At 39.6% G+C, this 22214-nt stretch overlaps 1 gene segment (V, D, J or C); it reads right to left on the bottom strand.

The window, feature by feature from the left end:
- Positions 1 to 1969: 1969 nt before the first annotated feature.
- LOC101837508 lies at positions 1970 to 8899 on the bottom strand. The segment is given in 2 exon segments: positions 1970 to 2301; positions 8806 to 8899. Coding segments are annotated over 2 exon segments (426 nt in total).
- Positions 8900 to 22214: the final 13315 nt, after the last annotated feature.

The raw sequence follows: 22214 nt of genomic DNA, 5'->3' as shown, positions 1-22214 counted from the left end.
GTGTGTGTGTGTGTGTGTGTGTAGGAAAAACAGAGCTCTGTTTTTGCCATCTTTACAGACCACGAGTGCAGATAGCATTATGAGAAATCATCAGATAGAAAGCCAGCTGAGACTGAGAACCCAGGAACACTCAGTTACATTTGTACCTGTTCCTGCAATGTGCTGTTTTGATGTGTGATCTGCACCCCCTGCCGCAGGGGGAATTTCTGCGCCTTAAGCTCCTGCATCTTCACAGTTCAGTCACCCTCTTCTATTGCTAGGAGTCTTAACAGTTCAGTCTCCCTCTCCCCTATTGCTAGGAGTCTTAACTGGAGTCACCCTTGTGGATTCTTGGGAATTACACTAACTCCAGGTTTCCCCATAACCCAATAGTGGCTGTCTCTATGAAGACTTCTCTTTCTTTGGTCTCACACTGCATCCATAACCACCTCAACCATCCTGCTCCCTGATGTTCTCACACCCCTCCCTTCTCCCTATCCCTCCTTCCACCTCCATCCACAGTTTATCCAGAAAATACCATCTAATATATCTTCAGGATTATTTTCTTGATCACACACTTGTTTGCTTACTCCCAGTCAAATGACAAATGATGAGGAGCATGCCTTCCAGACACTGCTTTGTGAAAATGAAGATGACCTACTTTCCTTTGCTCATATACCAAGGTAAACCTTCATTCTATGTCCACACTGTACTATTGAGTCTGAATTATAGCGGTTATTAGAAAATGCTAACAACTGAAGACAGACTGTGGGACTTGAATGGCCTTTTTGGATGCCCACCCACTTCTTCATCCCTGGAAATCTCATATCTGATTCATTTATTTTATGAATGATCTTTAGGCTATGGGATTCTATGGTAGGGACAGATCTTATCAATGGAGGGGTAGCTGTACAGTGCATGTTCTGGGGGACTTTAACCACTCTTCATGCTGTGTTACCTTGTGTGTGATACTATCATGGTTTGGGGAACATTTATTTCAGACATTACATCTCATCTTTGGGTTGTTCAAATTTTCCTAATGTTCAGGCAGAATTTTTCAAGTATATCACAGAATACATTGTGTAGTGGCACTGAAGATTTAATATGAGATCCCTTACACTGATGATTTTATTTTCATTACATGGGTGGGATACTGAGTTTCAGAGTGTGAACTAGGGTTATATTTCTACCCCCATGACTCTGTGTGATGAGATCACAAATCACAGGTCCTGGTAAATCTGAACACATAATTTTGAATTCCCTATGTCAAAGGTGGATACTCCTCTGTCATATTTAAAAATATTAACCATCAGTATTTAAATAATATGTTTTTAATTCTTTTACCAACTGATACATTTTCTTGCACAGAATAATCCATCTCTAGGAACAGTAACTACCAACAGCAGAGTTCTTTTATACACAAGCTTGACACCAGGAAATTCCTGGCTGTGCTTTTCATTGTGGGTAATTCAACTATAGTGGTGTATGGACACACTTTTCGTACTATGTCTCATTCTGTAGACATATCAGAAACTGCTTTGTGTGAGGAGGATAGGATGTGCTCCAAAATACAGATGTTGCTGAGCGTGGAGTGTGTGAGCTGTCAAAAGTAGAATCACATTTTTATGTGAAATCTATTGCCATGTGAGATTAACTGAGTTACAAAAAGCTACTTTCATCAAAACATATTTCTAAAACCACAGAGATGGGTCATTTTGTAAAGACTTCCTTCAAATTTAAAGTGACAAGAATTATAACTGTGTACCCTGTCTCGAGAGACACAGTTAGAAATAAATAAATCTGGGCCTACAAAAGAACACAATTTCAATATTAGAGAGATAAAAGACCCCTTGCCTTCTCTGTACGTGGGGAGTGGGAAGCAAATGCATTTTTCTGTCTGTGCTCTGAATTCATAGAGTTGCTGGGCTTGGTTAGAGCTGAGCGCCCCCTGCTGGAACAGAGCTCCTCTGCAGGGAGTTTTGTGTGTGGGCTAATGCTGAAGACCCCTTACTGTTTCTCTTGCACAGCAATATGTGGCTGTGACCTCAATGGTCACAGAGCTCAGCTGCAGGAAGAACTGGTTCTTGGATGTTTCTCTTGTGATGGAGATGCGGCTTTTGAGGGTAAGGTTGTAGCCGGTGCCACCACCACTACTTATGTACCCCATCCACTCCTGCTTCTTCTCTGGGGACTGCTGGATCCAGTGCCACAAGTAACCACTGGAGATGGAATAACCAGTGACAGAGCAAATGAGGGACAGTGATTCTGAGGAGTACACCAGGCCAGGTCCTGACTCCTGAAGCTGGATCTGGGACAGAGCACCTTCAGAAAAGAAGAGGCAATTGTGTCAATCACATGTTGTCATATCCCCTCATGGACACATGTATGATATGGTCACACTCATTAGGAAAGGGCTGTCATTAGGTATAGAAGCCCCAACATTCTCATCTTCTAGGCACCAACCCTTTTGCTCAGAAGTCAGTAGCTTGTGACCCACCGCCCAGGAGGAGATTTAACTTAGAGCTAGAAGATGCATTTGCATGTGGGGATTCAGCCTAGACTTTATAAATCAGGAGGGTGGTTACCACTCCATTTCATTATTACAGTATAGACATCACTGTGTCTGACTTCCTAGGTGTGAGTCTGGAATAGAGATCATGGGGACTAAAGAAATCACAGAAAACACATCTTGTCATGCCCCTCCTGCACTTCCTATCCCACACTCCCCACCAAAATTTTCTGCTCCATTTTGGGGGAATTTTTCCCAATCAATTTATTTCTTTTCCTGTTATATTTTGTAATGATTAATTATTTTTATATTCTAATCCCAGTTCCCCTTCCCTCCTCTCCTCCCACTCTCCCTACTCTCTTCACACCCCCATATACAATCTTCCCTTTGGAGAGGGTAAGACCTCACCTAGGAAATGTTATAAGCCTGTCCCATCATCTCAATGAGGCAGGACCAAGGTGCTTTGTTCATCATATCACTCTTCCCTCACTTTGATTGTACTCTAGTATCATGGCCCAATGGATAGTTGTGGAATTCCACATCTGCTTCAATTTTTTTCTGGAAGAGAGTTATAGCTTATCTGGAGTTGTGATTATAGGCAGTGTATCATTTTCCTTATGTCTAATATCCACTTATGAGAGTGTACATACCATATTTGTTTTTTTTCTTCAGTCTGGGTATTTTTCCTAGTTCTGTCCATTTGCCTGTCAATTTTAAAATGTCATAATTTCTTAGCATGAGTAGTATTATATGGTGTAAATGTACCTCATTTTCTTTATCCATTCTTTAGTTTAGGGGCATCCAGTTTGTTTTCAAGTTCTGGCTTTTATCAATAATTCTCCTATGGACATAGTCACTGTTCCTGCATTTTTAAGGTCTAACTTCAGTGCTAAGATTCTTTTCAAATTTGGCTTCCTCATTTCCTTATTTATGATTAGGCAGCTCAGACTGCTCAAGTTTTTCTTCCCTTTTCCACCCATTTAATGAGTTTCTGTCTTTCCCAGAAAGGTAGCATGCTGTCATATTGTTGTAGCATAGGGTCCACACCTACTTTTTGCTCCATCCATGCTGTGGAATGTAGAGGAAACACATGCTGATAGAAGCAGCTGCACAACTCACCCCTCTGCCTTCTCCAACTCCCAAGTCCATTCCATCCATATTCACCACCTTGCTGTGTGTTTTAAAACAAAAAGACTTCTAGTGAATAAAATCAAATAGATTAAAATAAGATCAAAGAAAATGTAACACTTCAGAACAGGACAAAATAAAAGAAGTAAAAACTGAAGGAAACGAGACTAAGAAAAGGCACAAGAAACAGGTATGGATGCAGAGACCACCTGATACACATACTCTGGAATCCCATAAAAACACAAAGTTAGAAGCTGTTCTGTATAGGCAAAGGAAGGGTAGAATAAAATAAGAGATGAACAAATAAATGTATAAAATATCAATAAAGACGTTTGAAATTATTACAAAGAATTGCTCAAATGCAGTTGAATTGGACTCCTTATGACATCTGCTTATGCACCTCAACTTACATTTAGGAGTGTTTGATTCCTCTGTTATACTCCCTTGAAGAATCTAATTTTCATTTGCAGCAAGTTATAACTGGAGATAACCTCTGGGTTACATGTTCACTTTTCGTTGTACTCTGGAACCCCAACAGCTGTGGAACCATGCAGAAGCTAGTTTTCAAATACAGGAATTGATTCTACTATGAGATAAACTGTCTTCATAGTGATTTCAGATAGGTCATTTCTTTTATTGTAGCATTACCAGGAGACTGCTATAGATTCTAGGAAGTAACTGACCTTATCCTCCTAGGGGCAGTTTCTAACTGACATGGGAGATGGTATACTGAAACGTGCATGACGTTAAATGAGAGAAATAAACTCTCAGTCAGGAAACGCACTTGCTGGCCTCTTTGCACCTGTCACTCAGGCTCTGAATAATTAATTTTTAGGTCTTAATTTTTGCTGTCTCATGCAAAAATATTAACAATGTTATTGATCATATTATCTTGATGTCATTTGAATAGTCACAATAGTAAATATAAGATTTTGTTCCTCTGTGTTTTCTTTGACAGCACATGCTCTCCAATAGATGTAAGTTATTCCAATGTATGGATTGCCCTGAAATGTTTCTAGAAATATGTATTATCTCTCAGCAATCGTACACAGGTCAGGAGGATCTCCTAGGAATCTTGTGTGACTGTGATGCATCAGAGCAGCCATAAGATGGAGTTCTTTTAAAGATGGAAGCTTTGTCTATTCTTGAGTAATCCAGTTCAGTCTCTAGAGAATTGAGCCTTATGAAACTTCCATGGGTGCAGCCAGTGCAAATCTATCAACAACTCCACATTCATACAACTCTTTCGATTTCTATAGGTGGTTCCTTGAATTTTACAGATAAGCAGACCCTCTCTCCTTCTATCCCATCACTGTGGTTTATACTATACTAATGAGGATAGCTGATGTTATAGGGGATACAATATATTTATTTACCAGAAAGAGAGAGTCACACAAGCTAGTAGTTAGAAGCATGGCTGGCTTCCAAATAGGGAGGTCCTTTTTCCTTTCTCTTCCTTTCATCTCTACCTGTGCTAATTTACTTATCCCTGCCTTTATGGGCAGATAACTTTGTAGGTTTCTCCTTTCATTTTAAATAGAAGATTTTATTGAAGCTCTTATCTGAAGCTCTGGTCAGATTGTAGAAGATGCACTGTATCAGTTCCTTGGTCTGGATATGTGTCGAGTGATGTAGTTCTAAGCTGGTTTCAGGATGGTACTTGTCAAGTGGGGTCGATGATGTGGGGCAGTTCAAATGCATCCAGTCGAATCAGGAAGTGTCAGAGAAATGAATCCACATTTTCTTTCTGAAGCAGTTGAAGATTGCTGCCAGGAAATCCTTTTTTTCTCTAGAAAACTGAAACATTAATGTTAGCATGGAAATTTTAACTTTTATATGTATGTATACTGGGAAAGGCAAACCTAAGGAAGATAATAAACATGAAGGAGATTAGAATTTTAGACAAACAGCCAAGTATACACAGATGACAGTCCCTATTTTTGTTTTCTTCTGTCTTATATCAATGGCTCTTTGATATAATACAGAAAGTCTGAATTGTATTTTAACAATATGCTTGAGTTTAAAGCAGGAAAGCCAATCCAACTCTAAAGCCAGCATTAATTAGATGAATTGGGACTAAGGCAAAGAAAATAGAAATTATAATAACAAAATAGAGAGATTTGCACATTGATACCACATTGTATTATTGCATGTTTGATGGTCCTCTGGGTAGCTATCCTTTCTTCTTTACGTATCCATATACCTAGTATTTGTTCGCTGTTCAGAACTAAGTTTTCCTGTAAAGATACAAACAGAACACTTCTCTTTCCTTTTATGAGGTCTCCTTAAACATAACTGTACATGATAGAATATGACCTTGTAGATGAGCCACCATCTGTCCTCCTACTGAGAAGTCTTCTTTTCTTATCAAATCTTAATTAATTTCGATGGGCCTTACAATGTTTCTTCTCCTGTGAAAACGAAAGCAAAACCCCTTCCCCAACATAACACATATACTGGTTTCCAGACTGGTTGGTTCAGTTCAGAAGTCTTCTCTGTAGTTCAGTGTCTTTCTGCTGCAGTTTGTCCTTTTTCATTAGCATTAAAAAATTCAACTTTAGCAAAGCATTATGTAACCTGTGTTTGGGAGTCTTTGTCCCCCCTTGCTGTTTATAAAGCATCTATTTTAAGGTTAGATTAGATATTTCAACCACTTCTTGTCCTGTGGGATTGTAAGTTATACCAGTTACATGTTTTATACTATAATATTTGAAAAACATTCCTCCCTGGAGAAATGAGGGGATAACGGGGGGGATGGGAGAGGGCATGGGACGAGGGGAGGGAAAGAGAGAGGGACCTGGAACTGACTTGTGAAGCAACCTTGTTTCTAATCTAAATTTAAACTTAAAAATAAATAAAAAATAAAAATTAAAAAAATAAATGAATAAATAAAAAAAGAAAAATATTCCAATTTACTGGAGACATATGCTGGAATATTGTCAGTTTTTATTGTTTTAGGTATACCCATAACAGCCATCACCTCTAAGAGGTGTATAATAACACTATCAGCCTTTTCAGTGCTGAGGGCAGTAGCCCATTGGAAGCCTGAGAATGTGTCTATGGTATAGTGTACATATTTCAAACGGCCAAATTCTTGGAAGTGAAATACATCCATTTGCAAAAGTTCATTTCTGTGAATTCCTTTAGGATTATAACCTGCTGGTAACAGTTTGATTGCAGAATGTGAAATTGGGGCAATTACTTACTATTTCTTTGGCTTCTTTAAACCTTTGCTGTTAACATGGTGTTTCTTATGAAATTGTGAAACTTCCAACACATTACCTATTATTAAACGATCAATTTCAACATTGCCTTGTGCCAGAGGACCTGGCAGACCTGTATGGGATCTGATGTTTGTTATATATATAGGATCATTCCTGTTTCTGATGGTTTCCTGTAATTGTAAAAACAATGAGGTTAATGCTGTGCCATCAGGAACAAATTCTACAGTCTCAATGTGTAAGAAAACTCTCTCTGCATACTGAGAATCCATGACTATATTGAGAGGCTCTGTAAAGTCTTTAAGTACCATGAGAATGGCATATAACTCTGCCTTTTGTATGGAGTTGTAAGGGCTTTGAACTACTTTACTTATATTTCCTGATTTATACCATGCCTTACCTGATTTGTTTGCATCTGTGTAGAAGGTAAGAACTCCAGAAATAGGTGTTTGTCTCACAATACGAGGAAGAATCCAAATTGTTTTCTTTATGAATTTGATTCTCTCTGTTATCTTCCCTGATAACATTGTGGACAGAGAAGTGGGATTCTGAACTAGGAATATAAGAGACCAGTCCCTGCTATCAGGAGACCTGCATGCTTCCTGCCCTGTTTTCTGAAGCTGCATTGTCTTTGTTGCATGTCTATACTGACACTGATTGACACCAGTGTATAATACACAGTGACCCTTACAAACCTACACACTCACATGATATTTTCTGTTGTTAGAGGCAACAAGGTACACGTAGGACTTCTTTTGATTCTTGGCTCTGGTATAACTTTGACTTGTCTGAATGCAATTGCTTCTATCTATGTATAATTTTTCATTTAGGAGAACACACATGTAGCTTGGCTGTACAATGGCTGAATGTCAGGAATAAAAGAATACTGCCATTGTTACTATGGCTACCATAAGATTATTTTGATTAAAATACTATTTACAAAATAAAAAAAAGGAAAACCACCTAGAGGACAAAAATATTCTCTGTTGTAAACAGTGCCATTTATTTATTTTTTAATCACACAGGTCAAGGTAAAAAGTCTTATGGACAAGCAAATTTTGTTCCCATCACCTCTTTCACATATGTGAGCATCCTCTGCTTGAGAGTACATTGTGACGACTGTTTGCCGACAGTGTATTTATTTTCCTCCTGGAATTTCTTCTCTAAGTTCATCATCATACTTCCTTATTCTCAGGAAGTGTCTCCTGCACCAAGTAAATGTGGAGAGAATGTGCTTGTCCTCCAAGACATAGTACCCTCCTGCTCTATTCTGTACAAAGCAATGGTTCAACACCGTCATGAACATTCTTGGAATAGTGTAGGAGTGAACCCCACAAAGCTATCTGCCCATGAGGGTGGGGACAAGTAAATTAGCACAGGTAGAGAAAAAAGGAAGCAAAAGGAAAAAGGACCTCCCTTTTTGGAAGCCAGCCACGCTTCTAATTCCTAGCTTGTATGACTCTGTCTTTCTCTGGTAAATACATATATTGTATGCCCTATAGGATCAGCTATCATCATTATCTGGTGTCAGCTGAGTGGATTGGAAGGCCATGCCTGGCTCTGCTCCCGAGGTGAGTGCTACCCTCCCCACCCTCACCTGCATGCCCTCCCTGCCCTGGCCAGACAAAAGAACATCATCCATCTGCAGTTGGGTGACAAAACCGTGCATCACAGCCATTGATAACTAAGGTGAGTGCTCATCAGCATTCCAGCCATTTCGTGGGATGCTGCACCTCCAGATCCTGGGCCACCATCCCCACCCCGCTGCAGATGCAGCTGCATTGTGCGCTCCCTCTTTCTGCCCAGCATGCTAGCTCCCAGAGCACATCCGTTTTTCTCCCTCTCCCTGCTACAAGGGCTCAAGCCCTAGCCAGCAGTTTCCACCTCTCCCGAATTCCATTCAAATCCCATTCTTCTGAAAACACAGCCGCCGCAGCCATTTCATCTGCAAGAGCGGGACCACGTTACTTCGGAGCATCATGTGCTGGACTGCCCACCTCACGTCTTCCGCTGCTGCTCTGGATCCCGGGGCAAGAAGCCCTGGCTGACTGCATCTACCCATGGCCCCCTTAAGACCAGCAGCATAATCGTTGCCCTCACTGCCACAGCATGTTGGGCTCACATATGCACTCCCAGCAATCAGTGACCCGAAACCCTGCGTTTATCAACATCTCTCTTCCAGTGGCTTAGCAGCTAATAAAGCCACCACGAGCTCCGCTGCAGTGCAGGTGTTCGCCAACTTCCCCAACCCTTCTTTGCCCCCAAATCTGTTCACTGAATTTCCACAGGTTCCTTGGGAAACATCCGCTTTTCCGCAGAGAAGCAGTGTTTGGCGGTACACCTCCGCCATCTGCTGGCCTAGCTCGGTAACTACAGGTATTTTAATCTAAGACAAAACAAGAGGTGATTTTTGCAATTTCGGGAATTACTAATAGGTGGTAAGAACATATAATTATAACATAATAGGTAATTTACTACTGCAGGATTTTAGAGATTTTTGTTACCAACGTCATGGATTATGCAGTAAAAGACAATTATGATATTTTTCATACGATTATGTGTATCATGTTTGTGATTAGTGTGTTAATACATGTAATCACATGGAAAAAACATGTACAAATGATTCAAAAATTATAGTCTAACCAGGTGGAACTTTCCAAGTTATCAGGGTCAATTCAAAAATTAGAGTCAAAAATTCGGGAAAAAGGTAATTTAGTTACCAAAACAGATAATTTGGAATTTGATCAGAACAACCTTCTAGACACATTCATTTCAATGTCCACTGCATTTATTGCTAAGATGGAATCTAGCCAGGAGTAATTTTCCAAATTAGCAGGGTCAATTCAATCTGTGTCTGATAACAATGGATATCTAGCAGACCGAATGTGTTTTCTGGAAGGAAAAATAGATGCCTTTGGAGTTTTTAGGGAGGATGGTATGAAAAGCTTGGGATCACATTTAACTGAACAGTCCAAAGACTTGGATAAATTTTTAATGTTGGAAATTCAAGACCTCAGAGATGACATGCTTGCAAAATTTCAATCATTAGAAGATACATCATCAGAAACATCAGACGTTGAGTCAACAGATGCTAGGCTATCAGGAAATAAATGATGCATTGCTACTAGACATCCTAAGGCGGCCTTTCCAGTAACCATGGTAGAAAAGCCAGCACTGTGGAGGAACCAAACTGGTTCCACTACACATAAATGGGAACCCATTCCCATGAAAGCTATAAAGCAAGCGATAATGTCTTATGGGGTCCACAGCCCTTACGTAAAACAGTTACTAAGCACATGGGCTACTACTAATAAGATAACTCCCTCAGATTGGCATGATTTAATATCTGCAGTGCTGGACCAGTCTTCCCAAATACAATGGAAAGCTCTGTGGATAAAGGAAGCCAAGGCCCTTGAACTTCAAGGGTTGAAGGACAGCTTTGAAACTTCCAAAAGTAAGATTATTGAGGAGAAGCAATTTTCTGACCCACAACTCCAAGCTGATTATGATGAGGTTACATTTCATTTATGCAAGACAGCAGCACTAAATGCTTTGGATAAGGTTTGTGAAACAGCAGAAAAAGTTGAATCATATTCAAAAGTGATACAGAGTCCAAGAGAAAGATTCTCTGAATTCTTTTTTTTATTAATTATTTTTTTTATTTTCCATTTTAAATTTAGATAAGAAACAAGGTTGCTTCACAAGTCAGTACGAGGTCCCTCTCCCTTTCCCACCCCTCCTCCCGTGCCCTCCCCCATCCCCCCCCTTATCCCCTCATTCCCCCAGGGAGGGTGAGGCCCTCCATGGGGGTGTCCATAGTCTGTCATTTCATATAGGGCAGGGCCTAGACCCTTCCCCAAGAGTTCAGGGTGAGAGTGCACCTCACATTGTTCTATGGGAGTCCAGAGACCGTGTGTATACTTGGGATGGGTACTGATCTGCTGTCCAAGGCTCAATAGATTACCTAGGCCTCCTCACTGACACCCAGATTCAGGGGGTCTTGATCAGTCCCATGCTGGATTCCCAGGCTGATGCCTGGGAATCAAGAGTTAACCTTTTTCTGGTCAGCTGTTTCTGGGGGTTCAACCAGCCCAGTCTTAATCCCTTTGATCATCAGTCCTCCCTCTCTGATACTGGCTTTCTTGAGTTCAGCTCAGTACTTAACCAGCCAGTAAATGAAGTTACTGTTTCCCAGACTCTCTGGCCATAGGATTGTAGGCTGGCACTCCCCAGATCTATGACTAAAATCCATATATGAGAGAGTACATGCCATGTTTCTCTTTTTGTGACTGGGTTACCTCACTCAGGATGGTTTCTTCTAGTGTCATCCATTTGCCTGCGAATCTCATGATTCCATTATTTTTTTCTGCTGAATAGTACTCCATTGTGTAGATGTACCACATTTTCTCTATCCACTCTTCGGGTGAGGGACATCTAGGTTGCTTCCAAGTTCTGGCTATTACAAATAAAGCTGCTATGAACATAGTGGAACAGACATCTTTGTTATATGAATGGGCATCTTTTGGATATATGCCTAAGAGTGGAGTTGCTGGGTCTTGTGGTAGGTTTATTCCCATTTTTCTGAGGAATCTCCATACTGCTTTCCAAAGTGGCTGAACCAGTTGGCACTCTCTGAATTCTTACAAAGATTATCCAGAGCAGTAGATTTACAGATAACTGATCCTAATATTAGTCGACTTCTTACAGAATCTTTGGCTTATGAGAATGCAAACCCACAATATAAACAGATACTGTGGCCATTAAAGATCAGATCAGCACCATTAGAGGAATGGGTGTTATATACAACTAATGATGAGTATGGCAATCCAGAAGCAGGAACCTGAATAGGAGAGGCCATTTCTAAAATATTTAAGAGGAATCAGGATGAAAAATGGCCTATCCAAGAGGAGATATCGAATTGGGTTGGGAAAGCAATCTTCAGAAGTTTCAAAAGACATTGAAACCCTAGATGTTTTAATTGTGGTAAAATAGGACATTTGAGTAGGAATTGTAGGCAAAGCATTCCTAGAAATAATGCTTCTACCAAAAATACTTCACATAGAAGGCCTCAGCATCCTGGCCTCTGCTAGAGGTGTGGAAAAGACATACACTGGAGCAAAGAATGTTGGTCAACTACAGACAGACAAAGTAAGCTTTTGCAACCAGGAAACGTGCCCAGGGGTCTCCCTATAGAGGCCCCCAGATCAAAGATAATTCAGTCTTTTCCAGTAACAGTGGAGAGCAGCCTCTCTCAGGACAATTAGAAAATCCACAGCATATTGTAAAGACTAATGGCACTGTGGATAACAGATTAGTTATTGAGGAGGAGCTAGTTGTTACTGGAGGAAACAAAAAACACATATTCTGGCAAACTTCTGTACAATATCATAGACCCAAAATAGCTGTAAGAATGAATAATAAATTATTTTACAGAGTCTTAGACACTAGAAAAGATGTAACAATAATAACTTAGAAAAACTAGCCAGTAGGTAGGCCCTCTAAAGATGTAAATGTTCAATTTCTAGGTTTTATTAACTGATGAATCAGAATCAAGGCATTACATTCCCAGTACAGAACAAAGGTGCTTCACTGCTGTGGATCCACCAGATCCTCCATTGGGTTTGCAGCTGCCATTGTCACCTTGAGTTGCCTTGTTCCAAAAGGGATTATCACAAAGTAGTCATACACCGAAGCTCCCATGACTCAAGGTCAGTTTACACACATCAAAGAACGCCTGCTCTGCCTTACTCTGGTTTTTTATTTGGGGCTTCTTGTAGCAAAAGTGAACTCTGCTATCACAGACTCCACAGACCATAAATACAGAGAGCATCCTGAGAAATCAGTAGATAGGGTGACAGCTGTGACCACACAAACAAGCATGAAGTAGTATCTATACATATTCCTGAAATGTGCTGATTTTCCAAGTGTGATCTGCAGCTACTGCTGGTTCTGAGCAGGGAAGTTTGTGTCAGGGTTCACACTGAAGTCTTCTCACTGTGTCTCTAGCACAGTAATAAATGGCTGTGTCTTCGATTCCTAAGTTGTTCATTTGCAGGTAGACACTGCTTTTGGAGTCGTGCCACTTACAGACTACCCATAGCTTGTTCCATAATTATTAGTTTTGTGTTTGATCACATCAACCAACTCCAGCCCCTTCCCTGGTGCCTGGCAGACCCAGTTCATACAATAGTAACTGAAGGTCAATCCTGATGCTGCACATGAGAGTTTCAGGGACTTTCCAAGCTGCTCCAGACTCCAACAACTGCACCTCACACTGGACACCTGTAACACCTGTAAACACAGAGAATCCTTCATTAAACTGGCATAGAATTCCATTGTCCCTTTCATTAATTTCTGGCCACATGCTCAGTGTCTCTCTTTATGTATAAATTACCTTTGAAAAGAAAAAGGAAAACCCAGCTCAGTCTCAACTCCATGCTGAATGTTCTGTGTTCAATAAAGACCACAGAATGGGAGGACCTTTGAGTCCAGAGCTGGGTGCCTCTGTCAGAGCTGTAGGTTCAGGACTAGTTTTCATGGGCAGAGGAGAACATAAGTTGCATGACTTCCTGTTATATAATTAACTCAGAGGCATAATGCTTAGTGGATATAAATAATGATGCAGATGTCTGAAATAAAGACCAAAGTGTCATTTATCACATCAAAATATCACTTGTCCTGGTACATATCTTAGTTGGTAGAGTATTGTTTTGCATTTTTGAAGCTGTTGTTTTTCCCAGGACTGCATGATAGGCAAGAGAATGGGGCAAGGGAATCAAAGGTTTGAGTTATTTTTCGTCAGTAGGAATATGTTTGTCAGAAAGTATAGAGAAGTAGAAGAAATGAGGGAAAAAAGTAATTTTACATAGTATGAATTTATGTTTTTAAATAGAAATATATGTTTTCAGTCTTTATTTTTCTCCATATTTGTAAACTCTTTTCCTGCCTTTGGTTAAACTATTAAAATGATTACTAGGAAATTTAGAGATGAAAATTAAATATAATAATTTTATATAATAATATTTTTATAATAATTTTAGATTGTTTAGGTGAATAATGAATGCACACATCAAACTGAATTAACAAAATGTTGCTGAGGACATAGGTGAGTGGTATAACATATGAGGCATAAAGGGCTAAGATTGACCCTCAAAAACTAGTAGAATTACTATGTAAATATAAACACTGAGATCTTCCTATAACAATGACTAAAATCCAGCTGTCAGTCTGGGGTCCATGAGCTCCCCCTTGTTTACCTGGGAAAACAGCATAGGACCAAACCAGGACTCCTGAATGGGAGTGTCAATTAGGAGGCCTGGACGATCTATGGGACCACTGGTAGTCGATCAGTATTTACCGCTAGTGAATGTACTTTTGGAGCCCATTCTCCATAGAGGTATACTCTCTCAGTCTAGAGACACAGGGGTGTGCCTAGGCTCTGTCCCAAATGATGTGACAGAATTTGATGATCTTTCATGGAAGGCCTTATCCTGGGGATCAGAAGGAAGATGGAACGGGGGACCAAATGGGACAAGGGAGAATAGGAGGGAGAAGGAACTGGGCTGACATGTAAAATAAGATTTTTTCTAATTTAAGAAAAAAGAAAAAAACAGTAACTAAAACATTTTGATGACCCTTATTTAGCATTTAAGTCCGCAAGTACTGACCTTCCCCACTTAGCACAGAGAGTTGCTCCTCCCCATGCCAATGGTACTGCCAGCTCTTTTGTGACTTCCCTAACACCCAGTGGGTGTAGGTCCTTCCAGCCACATTATTCTGTTGATTGGATCCTCAGTTATTTGTCTCTCTCACCATCAGCAAAGATCCACCTGTCTCCTTAGAGACGTGCCTGTGTTTTGCAACACCAGGTACCCTACCTCCTCCCTCTCTGTAGCCTACTTTTTTCCTCTGACCTTTCTATCTATGCCATTGTGTTGTCTTTGCTCCATCCCACATATTAGGCAGTATACTCCATGGTCTTGCTTCTCTGTGCTGCTGGGCAGACACTGTTCTTAGTATGTAGGCTTCCTAATCCTCAAGGTTCTTGCTTCTCACTGTGCACAGACAGACAGGCTGTTTCAAATACTTCCTCCCCAAGTCTTAGTCAGAATAGTAGTATTTTATTTTCTTTAGGTCACAGGGAAATCTAGCATTATCTTCCCAACCATAAAGGAAGACCTACAGGTAATTGATGACTAGTGAGAGAGTGAGGATCATTTGCCTTCAAACACAAGCTCTATGATGGGTTTCTCATTCCCAGTAGGACTGAACATATACATAAGAATAAGAGAGTTCAGTATGACACATGCACACACTAACATACACAAACACACAAGAGAGAGACAGTGACAGAGACAGAGAGATACAGAGACATAGAGACAGAAGAGAGACTGGTAATCATTGACTAAATTTGAAGTAGTCATGGATTTTACAGGAAGTGGGAGTAGCATGTGGGAGAATTTGAGTGAGAATGTTGATGGTTTCAGTACCCACTTTAAGAAATTCTCCAAATATATTATTTAAACATTTTAAAAGCAAGAATGAAATCTCTTCTCACATATAACTCCTTGGTTAGTGGTCTGTGTTCAGTGCTGTCACTGAGTGGGAAGACCTGGAAATCCAGGGCAGGGTTTCTCAGTCAGAGCTGCAGGATAAAGGATGAGCTTGCTTTTCTGAACAGAGGGAGACTGTGTGTGCATTTTCTGTAAAATAATGAGTTGTGCGGTGCAAGTATTTGATATATGAGTGTCTGGAGAAGAGGAAAGAAGCAAGAACTGAGTAGTAGATAAATAAATAAATAGTTATCTATACTTATTACTATTTGTGATATAATTCAATGCCTAATTTTATTTTTTTTTCACCAGAGGCAACACTCTTGATAATACTCTCCACTGAAGGAATTATAATACATTGTTGATAATTCAAAAAGGATTAGCAAAATTTCATGAATATTGAATCCAGATGTGAAACTGAAAAAATAGTTTTCAATGGTTTAAGTTAGTGAGTTAATGTTGATTCTTGCAATGTTGATTGTGAAAAACAATGCTATGCAAATTCTATATACTATTTATTTTCTATAAAAAGCTTTGATACTTTCTGCTTATATTCATTGCTAGGCTGATGCTGGTTGTGTTGAAAGTAACACTCCTGTACATCAGCTCACTATTTTTAAACATATTCAATGTAATGGAGGAAACGTATCTATGAGTTCAAAAGGAGTAGAGAAACCTAGGGCCTCCACTGAATGCCCATCTCTATTGTCCCTCTGTCTCTCCTGTCATGCCTGCTCCCTTAGAAGTGCCTTGGTCATTCCTCAAGAAGATGATGGGGCAGACCTGAGAGACTTCCTAGAGGAGCCCTTATGCTCTCTCTGGAATATATAGGAAGGCAAGGGAAAGGTGGGAGTCAAATTAGAGAAGGGTATAACTGAGATTGGAATGCAAAAATAAATTAATTAAAAAGAAATTTAAAGAACCATGACAGTGGAGTTTATCACTGATAAAACCATAGTCAAGGTATGGTGTATTACAGGGGACATCCTAAGTCAGCATTTTTAATGCCCTGATTTCCTTTTGAAATATTGACAAACACCCTATAGGACTGGGAATTGGCAGATAAAGGTACATGAATAATGATTTTTTTCTGAGCAGGTCTCCAGGCAGATCTTCTCTGTCATCTCAGTCCCAGGGCAGCTTTCTGTTCCTCCAGGATTTCAGACACATTAGAACACTATATCTCCAACAGAATAGATGACAGAGTCAATAGACATCAGTCTGCTGAGCTCCATATAGGATGCGCTGGAGGATGTATCTGCAGTTAGTGTGGTCTTGCCCAGGAAATTCTGAGATTAGCCAGTATTACCACTTATGCCACCAATCTTTCGAATCCACTCCAGGCCCTGTCCAGTCATCTGCTTCACTCAGCATATGTAGTAGCTAATGAAGACGTAGGTTGAAGCATTGCAGGACAATTTCAACAACTCAGCCCTAGACTGCTGCAGCCAGACCTGGGTGTGGACACCTGTGGAGAAAAAGGCAGAGTGAATATCACTGTCAGTTGAGAGCATGACAACTCCTCTAGTCAGGAACTTGAAGACCTTATCTAGATCTGCTGTTACCAGGAAGACGATGAACCTACTTCATTCTATCGTAAGGACCTGTGTGATGAGTGATTGTGGAGAAGACAATGATAATGTGTTGTTGCTGTTGTGAACATTCCAGTATTTACCACTATATAATTTGCAATTTCATGAGCAGGGCACTTCTTTTTTTATATTTCATATTTTATTTTTAAATTTAAATAACAAACAAGGTTGCTTCACATGTCAATTCCAGGTCCCTCTCCCTTTCCCTTCCCTCCTCACTCAGACTGCTACCAACGCCCACCTCCCATATAACTTCATTTCCCTAGGGAGGTTGAGGCCCTCCATGGGGATGTCCATAGTCTGTCATTTCATCCAGGGCAGGGCCTAGACCCTCCCTCAAGAGTCCAGTGTGAGAGTGCCTCTCTCATTATTGGATGGGAGCCCAAAGTCCATTTGTATGCCCAGGATAAATACCGATCTACTACCCAAGGCTCAAAAGATTACCTAGGCCTCCTCACTGACACCCACATTCAGGGAGACGTGATATGTCCCATGCTGGATTCCCAGGCATCACTCTGGGATTCAAGAGCTAACCCTTGTCAGGTCAGCTGTTTCTGGGGGTTAAACGAGCCAAGTCTTAACCACTTTTGTCATCAGTCCTCCCTCTCTGTCACTGGATTCCTTGAGTTCAGCTCAGTGCTTACACATGGGAGACTGCCTCTGCTTCCATCACCCATTAAATGAAGGTTCTGTTTCCCAGACTCTCTGGCCATGGGATTGTAGGCGGGCACTCCCTAGATCTATGTCTAAAATCCATACATGAGAGAGCACATGCCATGTTTCTCTTTTTGTGACTGGGTTACCTCAATCAGGATGGTTTCTTCTAGTGCCATCCATTTGCCTGCCAATTTCAGGATTCCATTATTTTTTCTGCTGAATAATACTCCATTGTGTAAATGTACCACATATTATCTATTCACTCTTCAGATGAGGGTTGTCTAGGTTGCTTCCAAGTTCTGGCTATTACAAGAAATGTGCTATGAACACAATGGAACAGATATCCTTGTTGTATGAATGGGCATCTTTTGGATATATGTTTAAGAATGGAGTTGCTGGGTCTTGTGGTAGGTTTATACCCATTTTTCTGAGGCATCTCCATACTGATTTCAAAAATGGCTGTACAAGATTGCACTACCACCAGCAGGGGAGGAGTGTTCCCCTTTTAGCACAACCTCTCCAGCATAAATTGTCATTGGTGTTTGTGATTTTAGCCATTCTGACAGGAGTGAGATGGTATCTCAGAGTTGTTTTGATTTGCATTTCCCTGATGGCTAAGGATGTGGAGCACATTCTCAAGTTCCTCTCAGCCATTTTAGACACTTTTATTGAGAATTCTCTATTTAGTTCTGTAGTCCACTTTTTAATTGGATCCTTTGGTGTTTTGAAGAATTCTTTCTTGAGTTCTTTGTAAATTTTGGACCTCAGCTCTCTCTCAGATGTGGGGTTATGGAATATCTTTTCTCAATCTTTGGGCTGCCTTTTTGTCTTGCTGACTGTGTCCTTTGCCTTCCAGAAGCTTCTTAGTTTCAGGAGGTCCCATTTATTAATTGTTTATCTCATTTTCTGTGCTACTAGTGTTATGTTCAGGAAGCTGTCCCCTGTACCAAATACATTCAAGTGTACCACCCACTTTCTCTTCTAAGATGTTCAGTGTGGCTGAATTTATGTTGAGGTCTTTGATCCATTTGAACTTAAGCTTTGTGCATGGCGATAGACATGGATCTATTCATATTCTTCTACATGCCAGCATCCAGTTATGCTACCATCATTTGTTGAAGATGCTTTCTTTTTTCATTGAATATTTTTAGCTTCTTTGTCAGAAATCAGATGCTCATACATGTATGGGTTAATACCAGGGTGTTAAATTTGATTCCATTCGTCTACCTGTCTATATTTGTGACAATACTTATCTGTTTTCAGCACTACAGCTCTATAATAGAGCTTGAGGTCAGGGATGATGATGTCTTAAGATGTTGATTTCATGAGTAAGGTAGTATTGCCTATCCTATGTCTGTTGTTTTTCCATACATAACAGAGTATTTTTCTTTCAACATCTGTGAAGAATTGTGCGGGTATTTTAATGGGGATTGCATTGAATCTGTAGATTGCTTTTGGCAGGATTGCCATTTTTACTACATTGATCCTGCCTATCCAAGAGCATGGGAGATCTTTCCATTTTCTGAGGGCTTCTTTAATTTCTTTCCTTAAAGACTCAAAGTTCTTGCGATACAGGTCTTTCACTTGTTTGGTTAGCGTTGCCCAAGATATTTTATGTTGTTCGTGGCAATTGTAAAGGGTGATGTTTCTCTGATTTCTTTCTCAGCCCATTTATCATCTGATCCCAGGGCTACTGATTTTCTTGAGTTGATCTTGTAGCCTGCCACTTTGATGAAGGTGTTATTCAGCTGTAAGAGTTCCCTGATAGAGTTCTTTGGATCTTGTATGTAAAGTATCATATCATCTGAAAATAGTGAAAATTTGACCTCTTCCTTCCCAATTTGTATCCACTTGATGCCCTTTTGTTGTCGTATAGCTCTAGCTAGAACTTCAAACACAATATTGAAAAGGTATGGAGATAGTGGACAGCCTTGTCTTGTTCTTGATTTTAAAGGAATTGCATTGAGTTTCTGTCTATTTAGTTTGATGCTGGCTGTTGGTTTGCTGTATATAGTTTTTATTATGTTTAGGTATGTTCCTGTTATCCCAGATCTCTCCAAGACTTTTATAATGAAGGGCTGTTGGATTTTGTCAAATAATTTTTCTGCATCTGGTGAGATGATCATGTGATTTTTGTTTTTCAGCTTGTTTATATTGTGGATTACATTGATGGATTTCTGTATGTTGAACCATCCCTGCATCCCTGGGATGAAACCTACTTCATCATGGTGAATGTTTGTTTTGATGTGTTCTAGCATCAGATTTGCCAGTATTTCATTGCATATTTTTGCATCGATATTCATGAAGGATATTGGGCTGAAGTTCTCTTTCTTAGTTGTGTCTTTGTGTGGCTTACAGATCAAGGTTATTGAAGCCTTGTAGAAAGAGTTTGGTAAAGACCCTTCTGCTTCTATTGTGTGGAATACTTTGGGAAGATTTGGTATAAGCTTTTCTTTGGATTTCAGGTAGAATTCTGCACTGAGGCAATCTGGACCTGGGCTTTTTTTGGTTGGGAGACTTTTGATGACTACTTCTATTCTCATAGGTGTTATGGGTCTATTAAAATTGCTTATATGTTCTTGATTTAATTTTAACAAGTGACAGCTATCCAGGAAGTCATCTATTTCCTTTAAGTTTTTGAATTTTGTGGAGTACAGGTTTTCAAAGTATGACATGAGAAGTGTACTTCTTATATAAGGAGATATTCCAGGTGGAGAAGAAGTTTGTGGAGGACACCTAGTTCAGTCATCAGAATGCTGAGTTCCAAATCCAATTCCTGTATGAGAAAGGAGCCATTTGTTAGAACTATGCGGATGCTGTGGACTGAACATGAAGGCTTAAACTCTCAACATAAAAATTGAATCTCAACCTGAGAAATAGTTCATTTCCTGAAAAATTTACAGTTATTGGAACTGATGAGAAAAATGTTAATGGAAATTTCAAAAACTCCTAAATTGGGAAAATTTTCACTCTTACTTCTTATATAAGATACTAATATTTTCACTTCCAGCATGTTCTAGCTGTGTGTTCCTGGGGGCTTGTTTTCCTTTTTCTTTTCCTAAATACTTTTTTGTATATTCTTTTCCTTTCTATAGAGAAAAAGAAAGCCTGTGTAGTAGTGGTATTAATATGGAAAATATTTGAAAGGAATGTTCATGAAATCTTATCAGAACACATTTTTGTGAAAAGTGGTTTACAAAACCAATAAAAATTACTTTTTAAAAATGAGAAAATGCAAATGGGTGAAATATTTAAAATGAATTTTTCTGTTTGTAAAAATTGTAGAATTCCCATAAAATCAAAGCAGGTGTATTTCAGACAATGGACTTTAAAATGCTAGTACACAGGATCTCTGCACTCTGCTCAATCCTCATCTGATTTCTTCCCTAATGATTGATGGCTACATTGTGCCCCATCCTGTCCTTATACTTTTATGCTCTTATAATTTTGATAGGAGTATAAAAAGTTGGATTGCTATTAATAAACTTGTCACAGCTTCAGTCTTGCTGTGTCCTCTCCTTCCTGGAATCTATAAAATTCAATTGTCACTGACCACAATTAGGAGACCCCCAATTGGTAAGTAAGTGCTGGTGATAGCAATGTTTGTATCTATGTTTTCTCATTTGTTTTTGAAGATTTTTGGACCTATTCAAGGCAGAACTAGGTAATCTCACATTCATTAAATATTGTACATGCATGTATGTCTTTTCTTCAGTAAACCTTGATGATATTGAGCAGTTTTTCCACAAAATCCTGGTATCAAGATTGTGCATAAACTACAGGTTCTCTGTGGTCATCTTATGCCACTGATAATCATGTGGTCTGACTACACCTGGTGTTAGGGAACAGAGAGCGGATCTCTCGGTTTTCATCTTCACACTGTGATGTTCATTAACTGTGTTGGCTTGATTTCACTAATCTACTATTATATAGTCACTTAGTTTTCAACAACTTTTTCTCCAGTAGCTGAGGTCACTATAATGCAATCCAAAGAAGGCTGAGGATTAGCAAAGTAGAGTTTCTTTTCCTTTTCCAAATTCCTGAATCGTGCGTTCATTAACCCTGTATAAAAATCAATCATCTCTTCTCCTGTTGATTCTTTTGTAACTCATAGGTAAACATTGCAGCTTTCCTAACTCCAGATGCATCGAAGAGATCACAACAGTGAGCATGCAGGTATTTTAAACAAGAAAACAGACAGGGAAATCAGAAAACTGAGATAAGCAACACTTTTTCCAGCAGAAGAGAGATAGAACAGAGACCTTAGATGACATCACCTAACATGTGCACCATGGTCATTCACACTTTCCACAAGATTGGGTATAAGAAACACTTTCAAAGGAATCTTTACATGGGACATGGGTTGCAAATTAATTTTACATAGTTGTTAATCTCAATGTATATTGTGAGAAAAATGATAATCCCCTCTACACTATTAGAGACATTCACATATTAGAATCCTCTAACTATAGATTACTTGTTTTCCAATATATCTGTGTAAATCACATTAACTCATGGAAGGTCTGGCTTTTCCTCCACATGTGGGAAAACAAAGAGAATTGTTTCAGATGATTTA

Source organism: Mesocricetus auratus, unplaced genomic scaffold, assembly GCF_017639785.1.
Source record: "Mesocricetus auratus isolate SY011 unplaced genomic scaffold, BCM_Maur_2.0 Super-Scaffold_15014, whole genome shotgun sequence".
Taxonomy (NCBI): Eukaryota; Metazoa; Chordata; class Mammalia; order Rodentia; family Cricetidae; genus Mesocricetus; species Mesocricetus auratus.
The sequence above is the reverse complement of the archived record's forward strand: the minus strand, read 5'-3'. Positions and strand labels throughout refer to the sequence as shown.